This window comes from Periophthalmus magnuspinnatus, chromosome 13 (assembly GCF_009829125.3).
Source record: "Periophthalmus magnuspinnatus isolate fPerMag1 chromosome 13, fPerMag1.2.pri, whole genome shotgun sequence".
Taxonomy (NCBI): domain Eukaryota; kingdom Metazoa; phylum Chordata; class Actinopteri; order Gobiiformes; family Gobiidae; genus Periophthalmus; species Periophthalmus magnuspinnatus.
In genome coordinates this window covers 12,829,736-12,845,206 of record NC_047138.1, presented here as the reverse complement: position 1 = coordinate 12,845,206, position 15,471 = coordinate 12,829,736, and the positions used below count along the sequence as shown (strand labels likewise).

At 38.8% G+C, this 15,471-nt stretch overlaps 1 protein-coding gene across 2 annotated transcripts; it reads right to left on the bottom strand.

Annotated features, from left to right (window-relative positions):
* Positions 1 to 5,763: 5,763 nt before the first annotated feature.
* stard10 (StAR-related lipid transfer (START) domain containing 10) lies at positions 5,764 to 15,471 on the bottom strand. Of its 2 annotated transcripts, XM_033976709.2 has the most exons (7): positions 15,263 to 15,434; positions 14,652 to 14,819; positions 9,151 to 9,298; positions 8,911 to 9,014; positions 7,297 to 7,414; positions 6,907 to 6,959; positions 5,764 to 6,739 (listed from the first exon to the last, which is right to left on the bottom strand). In XM_033976709.2, the coding sequence occupies exons 1-7, from the start codon at positions 15,263 to 15,265 to the stop codon at positions 6,530 to 6,532; spliced, it is 804 nt and encodes a 267-aa protein (XP_033832600.1). In that variant the 5' UTR covers positions 15,266 to 15,434; the 3' UTR covers positions 5,764 to 6,529. The 2 variants fall into 2 exon arrangements, with proteins under 2 accessions (XP_033832600.1, XP_033832601.1); XM_033976710.2 differs by having other exon boundaries at positions 14,652 to 15,471.

Below are 15,471 nucleotides of genomic sequence, written 5' to 3'. Positions count from 1 at the left end.
CCAGTTAAAAGGACACTGAGCATGCCTTTTTTGTACAAAAGATTATCATGTAAACTAACATCTTCTGCTTAATGCACATATTCCCAGATTTTGGGCTCTCTCCTCCAAGTTTGACAAGGAGGTACTGCATGTTGGCTGCATATTTCATAAATGTACTCATGCGGTGCTGGTATCAAAGTACTGTTTGTGCCTTTTCTTTGGTTTCTTAATACGGTTTCATAAGTTAGTGGCAAGTGGGGAGTGCACTTTACCAGCAGAGACAGTTTAGTGACTTTTGTGCTATACTTGAAACTCAGTCACAACGTTCAGATGCATTTTAGCCCCTTTTTGTGGGACTGCCATGAAATCTTCAGAATACCATCATCGGGATAAACCTAAAAAAAATAGTGAGATATTCATTTTTCAAGCAAGAGTTAGTTATAATAGAAACCATATGAGCACTGGCACAGCAGCAGTTACTGTTGAGACAATAGTAGAGACAAAGTGATTGATGATCTTAAATGTGTAACATCTTGAAAATTCGCAATATGTTTTCCTCTCTAAGTTAAAGCCGTGAACATAGTGACACATTTCTATTAGCCAGTTTCCGGTCTGACCTCTCAGACCCCGCATATTTGTCTGAAGGTATTGCAAAGGCCCAGTGAGAGCATGACTCATATCGCCACTGACACACTCTTCTGTTCAGCCAACTTTCAATTAGACCTCAGAGTGACTCAGTGCTGCCAGTAAAGAAATGTGTTTTAACAATGTCTTTCAAAGTCTCACTCACAATTTCTTTATGTTCCCCATGGCAACCATCTTTTGTCACCATCTCCAACATTGTAAGACATTCAGCACTGATGGAAGGTATTTATTATACTCAACAAATGTGCCTACGTAGTAAAGATTGACTGATATAGTTTTGTTTTTTTTTCATGGCCGTTGCACATACTAACTGTTGGCCGATAAGCTCTGCCGATATTTTTCGGCTGATATGAGACCGAATTTGATTATTTTCCACAAATTATGTCATTTAAATTTAGCAGACAGACTGTTTTGATTAGTCTATACTAAGTAGTTCCTTTAATTTACATGGGGTTAGTTTTTCCATTTCCTTTTCATTCTAGTGCCTAAATTTATACACAATTTAACATCAAAAATAGAAGCACATACTCAGATCTCTGCAAAGGTGTTGTCCTATTTTGCAATAAAAAAAGATCAATATAAATTGCCTGGACATGGGGTCATAATATCATTGTTTGAGAATATGTGCTTCTCTCTTCTTTGCAGAACTTGCATTCCTTGACTAAAACTCACTACAAAGTGTCTCGCAGTACAAGTTATCAAGTGGATCTAAGACACAGGAAGACCAAAAATGTAATGGACACCGCAGATTTGAGAAGATATAGAAAATTGCAGACTTCATAAATCAGTATGCTTTCATTGCAAAGGCCTATAGAAGTAAATAACCTCATGTGAAATACTGTTATAGTGAATTTTTTTTACTATCATTTTGTGCTGATAGTTCCCGCTCAGATGTGTGTTGTTACTTTCGCAGGGGACTGTAGAACTTATGCAGCAGAATAATGTGATGTCTCAGCAGAATGATTTTCACAGTTCAGGGAGCCTCTCATCGCCTTTGCACTGGAACGCTGCTTTAGGCTGTTCTGTATACCAACAATCCGTACACTGCTTATCACAGGTTTATGCTATGGCAAATTATGTGCATAGAACTTGTAAAGTAGCATTTTAAATTAAGTTGAAGTATTAATAATGTTAAATTTGTAGGACTTAGGACAGGCTATAATAGGTTAATAGCTGGTTTCATTCTTCAAAAATTTTCAAATAGGTTATATTTTCTAATCTTTATTTATGATACTACAGGGTGTCCTCTTTACAATTTTAAAATGAAATTGCAAAAGCATATGATAAGATATATTAATTAGATTTATTCTATTGTACTCAGTGGTTACACAAGTTTTTAATTATGTTGCATTTTTGTATGTCAGGCATCCTGTTGATTAAAGAGGCATTCTTTTGAATCAACCCACAAGAAATGGCTATTCCTCAAGAAAAGGCACAATGTGTAACATGGTTTCTGTGGGGCTATGTTAAAGATATCATGTATCAAACAAAGATACGGGACATTACTGAACTAAAGCAAAAGATAACAGATGATATTGCAGACACTGATGAGGCTATACTACAGCGAAGACAGTAAGAAATCGAATACCGTCTTGATGTGCTTCGTGCAACTAATGGTGCCCATATAGAGGTGTATTAAATTAGGTAAAAAACTTTGGAGATCACTGAGCACAATAGAACAAGTCTGATTAAGATATCTTATCAATTGCCTTTGTGGTACATTTTTTTTAAATTGTAAGGAGACTTTATGAACACCCTGTACATGAAAACAAATGACCAAAAAATCTGTTATATATTCAGTATTTCTAATGTGACGTGGTGGATGGTTTTGGCAAAAAATAAAACCTATTATGGTGGACTTCACATTTAAATAAATGGGAAGTAAAACGTCTGCTTCAGTTGAGAAATGACCTGTCAGGCACATACCGATGTTGCCATGTTACCTAATGTAGCCATAACATAACTAATAAAGCTACAGAAATCATTCTCCAGTAGGCCTATTTGTTGATTAGTGCATTCTATGCTGTTCTAATGTAACTTTTATGTTTTATCACTCCCACTGCTCCACATCACATCATTTCAAATGCACTGTAGCCAGACCAGATTATTAACACTGGATTCCAATAGGGATAAACAACTATAAGACTTCAGTGGTACTGGGGGATTAATATTAAGAGGAAACCAGAGAGTTCTAGAGAAAAACACAGACACCTACTATGTCCATGCTGTCATTATTTCCTCCTTTTGATTAAAGAGTAAACTGATCAAAGGAGAACCGGTCAGTCTCAAACTACACACCACAAGTGTGCCGAAAGCAACCTGTTGAGTCTATGATCTCATGTTTTAGAAACATTTAAAAAGAAAAAGGCAAAGGGTTAATGACTGGATGTTACCTGGACAACACGTATCCAAGCTAAACCATCCATCCCGAGTTGTTTGTATCCACTTTTAGCTTGAAGCATACAAAAGTTTTACGCGTAAACTTTGATGAGCTTGATTTTTCTTACCTTTCCGTCTGGGGCAGGTTTAAGATTTCCAGTGAATGGTTTACGGTGAGCGTCTGGTTAGAAGGTGTGCTTTACACACCAACATCAACGCCAAATATAGCGGATAACAGTTTTTTCTCACGAATGAACCAGCAGCAACACCAAAGTAAAGAAGTGAGTAAGAAGTAACAAGTAACTTCCGGTTTGGTTCCTTCAAAATTATGCACTTCGAACAGTTTTTTTATACCTGGGCGTTTTATTTTGAAAGTAAGATAAACGTGTTCCGCTTTCTTTTCAGACAGCGTTTGAGAGCAAAGATTGAGCCTAATTGTGAAAACTTCCGTCAGGCCCTCATGTGACCACACTAAAAAGGACTGAAGTGGATTTTTGGACTGCCCTGTTAATTTGTATGCTTGTAAACAACATATCACATGCGCATGAATAGCCCTCACAATTATACAAATAGGCCTACTAATCAAACCAACGCGCTGCAGTCTAAATAGGCCTATAAAACTTTATCCCATGTTATCGGTCCATACGTTGGAAGGCTATCTTGCAGTCTCTGTGCGTAATACGAATTTATTTTTACTGAAGAGATGCTGATGTGGCATAGAAATACAGTCTAGAATATTCACAACCCCACGTTACTGCAAGATCCCATGGGGACCAGTAGGGGGCGACCAGTCACTATCTAGAAATGATCACTGAACACTCAATTCAAACGGCGCCTTTATGTAAGCCTAAATTATACTTTAGCCCAACCACTTTTTGTCAAAATGTGAATGTGGATGCACAGATGCTAAATAACACTGTGATATAATAATATGCTATTGACCCATAACTGCTAGATGGATTGTGATTTGTGAAAAAAACAAAGGGGACACATGCTCAGCTCAGGCCTTACAATGGGAGCATATACCTTGAGTGTGTTGAGTCTATTCCCAAATGTGCACTACACTTGGTTTCTGCCATGGACGCCAGTTCCCAGTAGTGCAATGAGCCTGAATGAGCAATATGCCGTCTTTATAACAAATCAATGGCTAGATGGTTTGTTGTGCTTTTTTACTACTGACCTGGGGCAATACTGAGATTGGATAAATACTATATATACACAGTATGCAGTATATAGTCTCAAGACTTGTGTTCTATGGGGTATCACTGCAGTAGACTAGGTAATATGAAATAACCAATGTAATATAGAGTTTCCAATGGTTTGTTTGAACATATTACCCCAGAATATGATGCCACATAACTGAATAATAATATGGATCTATGTCACTAAATGGTATCTGTGCTTGGGCCTGGCACAAATAGTTTCCTGGTCATTCAAGTAATTGGTTACTCAGTATTACTTAACAATTAACAATGAAAGAAGGCATAAAGCTTCCATATACTGCATTTTATTCAAAAGTGCAAGTATTTGGAGTTCTGAGTCACAGGCATTTATCAAAAAGGTGAAAAAAGAGAGGACACACAGAGGAGAGCACGAAAAGACTGATAGAATCCGGGCTGAAAAGGACTGAAGGGAGGGAGAGGAGTAGGTGAGGCCGTGGTGACTCATCAGCGGTCTAGCAGCAGTGGTGGGCCCGTGCTGTGGGGGTGGCACATACACACATATACACGTGCACACACTGCTCATGTCTGCTCCTGATGTGTACAGTGCCGCCCAAAAGCACTAAAGGGCAGCCTCAGAGTCACTTCACTGTCATAGACTACACCAGCAAGCCCCTCCTGTCCCATGTGCATGTGATGATAATGACAGAATGAGAGGACCATTAGGCAGCTAAAGAGGGGCTGGCTCTGTGCACCATGGGGATCGATACAGCTGTATGAACAAGGCAAAGCTGCTTTATGCATGGGGCACATGTTGTCACCTCACAGCAAGGAGGTTGTGTGTTTAATTCTCAACTCAAAGCCTTTAATAGATGGTCTTCTGCATGCACCCCTGTTATTCTTGTGGTGTCTCAAGGATACTCAGATATGTTACTACCACACAAAATAATGCATTTTTTAGAATAATTGATTACCCTAAATTGCCCATGCTTGTGACTAATTGCTTTTCTGTGTAAATGTGTCATCCATATGACCCACAGTCCTATGCACCACACTGACGGTTAAGGTACATTTGTCTCCATAGGGAAATTTGTCCTTCAGTGCTGCTCTGGCAACCTGTCTTGAGCTAGGACCAGAAGGCAACTTCTTATGGAAAAAAATACATAGAGACAAATGAATGTAACCTTTCTTTAATACAATCTTTCTCACTGCCCCTAAGAGGAAGTCGACTCAAGCCAGTTTGATTGCAATCAGAAATGATGCATGCCTGAAAACAGTATGACAAAGTATATGTTTACTTCCTCCATTAGCTGTTTTTGAATGCACCAGCTGCTAACTCTTGACAGTGCTTTGGGAGATAAGTTAGCCCACAAGCACACATGCCAATAATTGAAAAAACGTTAGTCAATAGGTTGTATGTAGTGGGGCAGTTTAGGTTTAATCATGACAGCTCATTTGAATAATCAATAAAGTTGTCCGTTTATGCAGTGCTGAAAGAATGGATCAATATGAACAGTTCAGCAAGTTCCATCAGATTAATGACTCTTAATATCCACTATTTGAGCAAAAGCCTTTATGCACAAAAATATGAAAAAGACCATTTCTGTTGTGAAATTCAAAAATCTTTATAGAATTTCATGTTAAATTCTACATACATTCATACATCTCTCAAACAGAGGAGCAGACAGTATGCGTGAAATGTTTGTGAGACAAAGCTTCCAAGATGGGGATCACAGCTGCCCATTTATGAATATTAAACATGATGGAAACAAATCATAAAACAAGGGTAGGGACTCACCAGTGTATTTACGAATAAAGAAATCTATGCATTTTAAATTATATTTTAATCTGTGTACACATGTTGCCTTTTTCATGTGTAGGACTAAACCTGGAATTTATAGAGAGGTAGCTAAACTTACAAAGATACACCTCTCAGGTAAAGGAAGTGGACTGTGTATGGTAACTTACATGCAAGGAAAGGTTGTAAACAGATGCTGTAAACTCTAGAGAAAATACAGTCTATTTTGCTATATTCTCCTGGATAGCCTTCAATTACAAAGTTCACTGTATCAGGCACAGAAAATGTACAATATGTTATCCACTGTGTGTAAAAAGTACTCCTGCAGCCTAAGAGGTTGTCTGAGAGTGCATCTTTTATGGGGGCTTATTATGTATAAATTATGTATACAAGGAAAATATGTATATGTTTTAGTTTCTCAGCATAAAACCTGCATTTTCATGTACAGTATGCAAGTATTTTCATGCCGACTCTAATACAGAACCTCATACTTGTAAATGACGGTATGCGTGTCAGACATGCGTGTATCCCTGCATTACACTGTGTACATGTAGTAGAGAGGGCTGTACTAATCACTGTCTTCTCCTCTGTCCTGGGTCTCAGCCAAGCAGCTCTCATCAATATTCTCCAGGCTCTCAGCACGCTGGATGCTAAGTTCCGACAGGGGAATGCTGGGTAATGTAGTCTGCTCAGGGTAGAGCCAGGGTTTGAAGCCAGGGTTGTGTCTCTGTTTCCATTCTGCATACTTCAAACATGCTTTGTTGATTTTCTTCATTGCCTGAAACAATAATTGAAACAAAATATTTTCACATGTTTTTTTCAGCATTTTTGTATGTTTTGTATGTCTCTTTGCATTCCAGTGTACCTGCACGGATTACTAGAACATGTTCACAGACACCCACACAAGGATAATAAAATTATATTTTTATTCTGCAAAGTACTTACACTAGGAGCATAGAAGTGGGAAGACTTGTTGACCAGCCACTTGGGTAGTGAACCTGCAAAAAAAAGGGAATGGTAAACAGCAGAGAAATAAAATGGGGGAATAAGGCTTGGCTCCGGCTGTTAGTGCCATTACATGCACTGTTATTTAGCCTTATTTTGCACAATTAGATTCGCCTCACACTTAAGCAGCATAAAACGATGGAGCACAGCAAGAAACAGGAGCACAAAACCGACTGTGTCCTTCAAATGGTTACTATGGTGACTCATTTTGACATAAAGGAAGGAGAATGAATCATTCATTAAAAGTATGAGCATGCGATTATCACCTGGGTCAGTGAGTGCACGTGTAAATGTTAGCCCATGACTATTTTAGTTATAGGCTTTAGTTACCTCGCGGATCAACCTGGGCCAGGTACGTCAGGGTGCAGGTGTTGGGGCCTTGACTCTGGATCATGTACCCGGTCTGCAGGGAAACAGCTCGAACCAAATTCTTTTTAGGAGGGTATTTCTGCAGAGAGATACACAATGCCCCAAAATGACACTCATTATCATTCACTGCGGGTAATAGCAGCAGTGTGTCTTGTCAAAGCAGCCCTTGAGTGGAGCAGGGATCTTCTTAAAGTCTTGCAACTGTCACAGTTGAAAAGTCACACTGTCAGTGAAGGAAGTCATGACACAAATACTCCCACCAGTACAATTCAGGTCAATTGTCTGGATCAAGTTGAGAGGTTGCAGTTAAAATGACACTTACAGCACAAGAAAAATGATAGACTATTTATATCAATGGAAAGCTTATAGTTAACTTTATATTGATTCCATGTAAGATGTGTTCATAAGCCAGGTTTGATCTGCATGTTTAAGATTAAGGTTGCATTTTTGTGTCATATTTCTTTTAACTTGAAATTTTGTTGTTGTTTTTTGTTTAATATTTTTCCACATGTGCCAATTAAGGACTTGATCATGACCTTTTATGTTATTTCAAATACCAATACACCCATCTGTGATCAACCAAGCACTAAAAGTCATTTCTCGCTTCCACTGCTGCCTACTTTGACTATCCATCTAAGGTTATTATTCATGATGATAATGTGCAGAGCTGGTTAGGCCGAGCTAATTAGAGGAGGCACACCTCAGAGGACAGAGCACTGCAACATTCAGCTAGAGATCATTTGAAAGTACTTCATCTGTGTTGCATAGACTAGACTGTATATGATGAATAAAATGGCTTAAAATGGATTAAACGTCACAGCCATAGGGCTAGACCTCAAGTCAAATTCTTGTTAAAATCAAATGTGACCTTGGCTAATCACACAAAGCCAGGCACACAGGAGCACACAGTGTTATGTTAGTGACTACTTATTGATGCAGGAATGCGGAAGGCAAGATCGCAGTCAACAGTCACATGAACGACCTTATCCTTCTGCAAACATGATATTAGTGAGGGAAACTAAGGCACAGATGACATGGATGTTTGAGACAGGCTGCGAGTGATAAGATTTTTTAAAAGTTATCTAAGTATTAAGAGAATATGAGCAAAGGTATTTTTGTCTACCAACAGCCTTATTGACTAAACGAATGATTTAATTTTCTCTTGTTCTACTTGGAAAGAAAAAACAAGCCATGAGCCAAGCTCACTATTTTCTGATAATTCTGCTTGTTTTAGCCCTTGGCACATTCAATTTCCTAAAGAGTACAGTGGGACAATCAAGAACAATAAAGCATCTACTATTATAAGCATGAAACGCCATCCGGGCATATGTGATAGCAAGGGAAAACAGAGGAGGGCATTACTTCCTGGGTGGCGTAACTCCATAAATTAGTGATTTTATAAATATTGCATTCTGGCCTGCATTATGGATTTAAAATATTTATGTTTTGTGTTGCTGTGGCCTTTCCGAGGATCATAGCTAGTATCCCACATCTTATTTTTACCTCCTGTATAGATCTCTAATGGTTCTGGATTGACAGTAAACAGAGTAAAGAGGACCACTGGAGTGTACTCACAGAGTGTTTGACAGAGTAGTTCATGATGATGTAATCTCTCCCGATTGGAAGCCAAGAGCGCAGTGTGATGACGTCACGGTTTCGAACAGGCTTCGGACATTTCCCTGTTAACAGCAAAAGGATAATTCAGTGAACACATCAGGCTGGATCAGGGCCTTTGCCCATGGTTCATTCATGTTGAATGAATCCCACTCATGAGAGCAGAAATTATTTCCTCATGGGTGTGCAAGTGTAACATACATGCATAATAGCCAACATCTGCGTTGACTGTGAGTTTCCCAATGTCAAAGGTCTCTATGACGTTGGTGTCCCATTTTTTTCTGTATTCAATATCATGCAGCACATCGTACATGGTCTCTGCAGACACATCCTTGCACACCATCCGGCACTGAAAAGAAAGGAAAAATATAACTAGTAAAATAATATAAAAGCTGTGGTATAAATCAACAGTGCTGTACACATGCACAAATATTTGTAAATACTTGTTTGCTTGGCTAAATAATCAAAGTACTAAGATATTTGTGTGTCACCATTTATAAAAAGGGACCATGGGGACTCCTGCTAAAGTCTATTTAAAAGCAGACAAGTAGGAGAGGTCTGCAGAGTAAAGCTGTTGCTGCAGCTACAACAGCCCAGAAGGGATTAGTCATAGTAAAAACAAGAGGGGCAATGTTCAGTCACAGGCAGAGTAACACAAGAGACAGGAGAGACAGAGACAAAAAGTTAAATCATGGAAAAGCACCAGTTACCAAGGATGCCCATCTCTCACAGAGCCTTATCAGCTCACTTTTAATTACTTGTCCCTATTAAATATTGCACTATTCATGAAAAGTATTTTAACTCTGCTTGGATAGAGAATCCTAGAGGTAGGGTTGTGTTAAGAAAATGAACAATTGTGCATCTTTAGATTCTTAAATTAATGTTAAAATTTAAAAAAGAGTGAAAAACAATATACTAAGCTACTACTATGAGTTAATAAATAAGAGTGTCTACAGTTACACTCACAGACGGTAATGCTGTATCAACATTACTACAGGAAAAAAAAGGGTCCCTTTGGACCTGACATATAAACCAACTGAAATAAAGGAAAGCAGAACACACATTTCCTCTCAATGAAAGACTTGGAAATAAAGCTGAGGACAAGCAAACATACACTGCCTGGCCAAAAAAAAGTCACCAACCAAAAAAAAAGATCACACACTCTAATATTTCATTGGACCGCCTTTAGTTTGATTACAGTATGCATTTGGTCGCTGTGGCATTGTTTCGATAAGCTTCTGCAATGTCACAAGATTTATTTCTATCCAGTGTTGCATTCATTTTTCACCAAGGTCTTGCAAAGCCTTCTCCAGCACATCCCAAAGATTCTCAATGACGTTAAGGTCTGGACTCTGTGGTGGCAAATCCATGTGTGAAAATGATGTCTCATTCTCCCTGAACCACTCTCACAATTTGAGCCCGATGAATACTGGCATTGTCATCTTGGAATATGCCCGTGCCATCAGGGAAGAAAAAATCCATTAATGGAATAACCTGGTCATTCAGTATATTCAGGTAGTCAGCTGACCTCATTCTTTGAGCACAGACTGTTGCTGAACCTAGACCTGATCAACTGGAGGAGGCTCGTACCTGTTTGCCTAGTTAAATAAAGGTGGCGACTTTTTTTTTGGCCGGGCAGTGTAGATACATTACAAAAGTAACAAAAACATGATTATTTGTACCAGGATATTCTGAAAAGTAGCCTTTTGCTTCAGAATCAGCAGCTTGAATAGCACTCAAGAATGCATGACAAACTGATAAGATTTGAGAACAAGGGAAACTCTACCCAGTTGTTATTGTAATGATTTACTACAACCCAGGGTCTGTTCACACTTGCACATATGACACATCATACTCTGGACTAAACCTGAGCTAAACCAGGACTAGGACAGGGAATTATATATATCAGGTAACAAAAGATGGAAACTTTACCAAGACATCCATTGGAATGAATTGTGACTAATTGTTTAGGAGGCTGATACTCTCATTACTGCTGCAAACTAATGAACCAATAGATCAGTATAGATAAACCATGTAGTGGTTTTATTAAACTATGTAAAACTTAAATACCTTGTGATACTAACTATATGAGAGACCTCGTAGTTATGCCTTGACTAAAAACAAACAAGTAACAAAAACTTTACCTCCTTGGTAGAACATTGTCCAAGAATTCTACCATTTCTTATCCTCAATGTTCCCACTCAAAATGAGCTATGACTTTTGACTGCAGCCTCCCACCCGCCCTCTCTGTTCTTCTTGGTTCTTGCCTGACAGTGCGCACCGATCCTCCACCTCTCCACCTTAGAGATGCACCAATCCAGGTTTTTCAGCTTTGAGTATCTGCCAATAACCTATATCAACCAGAGCTGAGACTAAAAACCGCATGTATTACCTTTAAATAAAAATAAGACAAAACTGATCAAAATGTGTCATGTAGCGGTGTTATTTATCTCTCAAGTAGCTACAGAACAACTTTGTATAAATAAAAGTTTAAACATTGATACGTTCCAGGCCAACTATGACCAGTGAATAGTTGTGTTACATTAATTTATAAGTCCAAACATGATAAAATCGATATTTGGAAGCTGATATCCAGTCAAGCAAATTTTTCTGTTTCGGTGCAGATAATACCAGTAACAGATCAGTCCATCCCTACTCCTCCTGTCAGCTTTTATCACTGGCTCCTTTGGGGGCTGATGCGAGATGGTGGAAGATGATTATGAAAGGGAAAAATCAGTGGGTGGGTGTGATTCAGCGCAGGGCTTCCCTATGTGTCAGCAGCAAACCTGGGAGTCTCCGCTGTTTGGAGTAGAAGAAACTCTACCAATCTGCTGCCTACACAATAACAACACATCGGGTGGTGAATAGTGAGAATGATGTTAAGTGTTAAGAAAAGAATTGTAGAGTGATATTATTAATTTCGAGTACAGCTGCACCAAATACGGGATATTTGCACATTTCCTAGTTATTCAATTTTCTTCGGATTACCAGAACAAACAAGTGACTGGCAGGTTTTTACACCCCAACCCCAGCCTGTAGAGATCAGACAGACATATGTGAGGGAAATGGGTAAAAGTGTCTTGCTGAGGGGCACAACAACAACATTTGGAGGAGGCTTGATTCCAGAGACTTCAAATGGGAAAGGACATGAAAAGAAAGTTCCAAAATAACAAGTTGATTCTGCTGTTTTAAATAAGCTGACATTATCATTATGAGGATTATTTGTGATTATTTATGTTTTGATTTGTTGTATTGTGATTTTAATGTTTCTTATTCTGTAAAGCACTTTGAATGACTTTGTGTACGAATTGTGCTATACAAATCAACGTGCCTTGCCTTGCCTTGTCATTGTATTATCACCCACAGTGGTTCCTCTAATATTGCGCATAATCACAACGCGTACTTCCTTATGTATAATGACTGCACTAACACAATGTGATACCAAATTAGTATTGATGAACATAGCAACACACTAATGACAAGAGATTATGAGCCCACTAATGATAACGTTGGTTTGTGATGGTGTATTAACATTTCTCATTTACATTCAACAGGAAGTACAAGCACGAAGCTGTCAACGCCCAACATTATTCAACAGCAGAGATGCATACTTTTATTTCATCTATAAATAGAACAGCTGTATCTGCACCGTCGCATTCACGCTCACACAACGGCACCTACAAACATGTGCCAATAAACTACCATCACCAAAACAGTCTGAAATCTTCTCCTCTATTTAAGTTTAAGCATTTTTGGTCCAGATCAATAATTTGAGAACCAGAAATTTGTATTTAAAAGCCGTATTTATTGATGTCCATATTTATAAAAGAGCATACCTCCAAACATAAATCAATCAACGTGATTATGATGAGAACAATGATATTAAAAGGAATTATAGAAACGCTCAAATTAGCTTTTAAGTTAGCTTTTGATGTAAGTGTAAACACCAAAACTAAGATTCTAGACGTTCCCGGAACATCCACAGATCCTGTTTTCATTTACTTATTCCCAGTTGGCCTATGTACTCTCTTCCCGTCTGTCTTGTTTGCAGAGCTGTCATGAGAGCCCGCACCTGTCTATTCCTAAAATGGTTAAATAAGAAACACCTGTATGGTAGCTATATAAACACTGGGTTTTACTCATTGACATATATTACCCAGAAGTAGATGCAGTACACAGGCTCTGCAATAAAAAATGCAAATGAGTTAATTGAGCACACTTTGTTAGCGTTCAACTGACACTGTGTTAACAAGCAGAAACCTGATCTGTTATAGCCACCGGTTAGGAAAATTATACACACAAAAAAGAACACTATTATTTGACAAGTAAACATTCGCCGGGGCTTCCAACTGCTGTGACATTTAAGATGCCGCAGAATAAAGTCCTAAAAAAGTTAAAGTAAAAATGCAAATAAATTGTTGAATTGGTGGCAGTATAATCTAGATATACAGCTCTGGCTCCAATGTGTGGCTCCAGCTCCCATTATAGCTGTAATGTCATTGACAGACAAATGAGCTTCTGTTATATGGTTACAGGCTATCATTAATCATACATTTGTTTTAATACAATCTAAATGGGTTAGATAAGCTTTCTCCTTAATGTAGACCTGGTGATTTGCTGACAATGTTTACAATATTTTATAATCCACAAGAAATTCCAAGAAACTCAAAATTACAGTTTGAAAGATAACCTCTTCTCTTTTTTTTCCTTTTTTTTTTTTTTTTTTTTTTTAATCACAGGCTGATAAAACTACTGGTTGATAGAACGACTTTGCATATCTCTATTTTGGTATCTCTCACCATTATGTTGACTGTAATTTGATCTCAGTTTAATATAAATGGGTTTTAGAATACATCACATACAAATGACTAAAAGCACAGACCACAGCAGAATTTTGATAGCTGTTCACTTTCACATTGCCTCCCAAGACAAACATTGCGGTTTAAAACTGCCACGACTGCTATTTGCCTTGATAACAAAGTTTACTCATGGGGCTCTTTCTATGTGGCATCACCCTATTTCCTTACCTTATCCTAACAGCTGAACTACTGTAGAAGCACTGTATATTTGGCACAACTCAGAAATGTCCTGCTTGCAATCAATACTTAAATTATTCAACAAAGTTATAGCTGAATAGACACCAACACTGCAGCCAAACTCTGAACAAACAATGGCCCCAGAGGAACAAGAGGTATTCAAATTTCACTTACAATAAGCAGTGATAAGCAGCACATTCTTTACTTTGCAGCCACAAAATCGACCGCTTCAAATCATTAGCTAGGGTTTAAACAATATAACTAGACCAGCACTTTGTCTACTGCTGCAAAAAAGTATAAAAAGTTAATATGCAAACTAGAATTAACCATATGGGGAAGTGCAGAGTTGAATATTGGCATGACATGTACCAGAGTCATATCCATTCAATTTTCCAAATCAAATGTGGAACTATGAGTGTTGATATAGTTTTAGTTCTTATTTATTACATGCACATATGTTATCTGAGGCTGTGGATGCTCTAATACAGATGTTTTACAGTTGGTATAGTGCAACAAACAGAATAATCACAACTAAACAGTTCAATCTTGGAGGAATTTAGATATTGTTCAATTAACGTTCTGGCTGCTACTTATCTTGAAAATTATAAACTATATAGCCTATAAACTTTGAGTCCCAGAACTTTCCCTGTGTTATTTCCAACTTACCTTCATTTTGTGGACAGTCTTGCCCTCCTCAAGAGACTGCGCCCACACTGTGATGCTCCCCTTATTGTGGGTCACGTTCCATCCATCCTCACGCAGACACTCAGACTTGAAGCTGGCAAATGCCCGGTCGTCTGGGATGGTCACTGCTTGTCCGGACATGGCTTTTAACTGGGAGGAGGAGGAGATTTTGTTGGCTGCTATTATTGATCGTGATAATGGGGGGAGAAAAAACAAAAAACTACAAAAAACAACTCTTGCGCAAATGGAGCCTGGTGTCTACTGACGTCTCTTCTCTTCTAAAAACTTGTTTAATTCAATTTCCTGCCTGTGACTTGTTTTTGTAGGCTGTACCAACCCCAAGTCTTGTGATGTAGGTGTGTATGCGTGCGCGCGCGTCCAAGGAGGCACAGAAAGCAAAGCACACCGCAGTCAGCTCCGCGTAAAACTAACCGAACAGATGCGCTCTCACAGGTGGACAAACGAATACAAACAAGTCTCAAAAAAGCCCCAAGCAAGCCCCAAGGGAGGTATTCGTGAGTCCTTTAGCAGCGGAGTTTAAGTTTGAAGCTCGGTGCAGAGGAAACGACCACTCTGCCTCTCCTCACACTAACCATATGTTTGTGATTCGGCGCGTCTCAGTCCCCCGGTTCTCTCCCTGGTGGCGTGTCCTTATCCGGTGACAGATATCCTGGGCTTTTTGGTGCGTTTCGCCTCATTTACGGGGGCTCGTCTTCTCCATCATCGCTGCGTCGCGGCTGTGGCAGGTGGCACAGAAGATGCGGTGAGAAATAGGAGGAAGAGGAGGAGGAGGAGGAGGGAG

Bases quoted from the DNA above. Each gene is read 5' to 3' on its own strand.
- stard10 (XM_033976709.2), bottom strand. The intron at 9,015-9,150 runs GTATGTTACACT...TGCTGTTAACAG, and splicing joins AGATGTTGGCTATTATGCAT to GGAAATGTCCGAAGCCTGTT. The intron at 6,740-6,906 runs GTAAGTACTTTG...TTATTGTTTCAG, and splicing joins CCCACTTCTATGCTCCTAGT to GCAATGAAGAAAATCAACAA.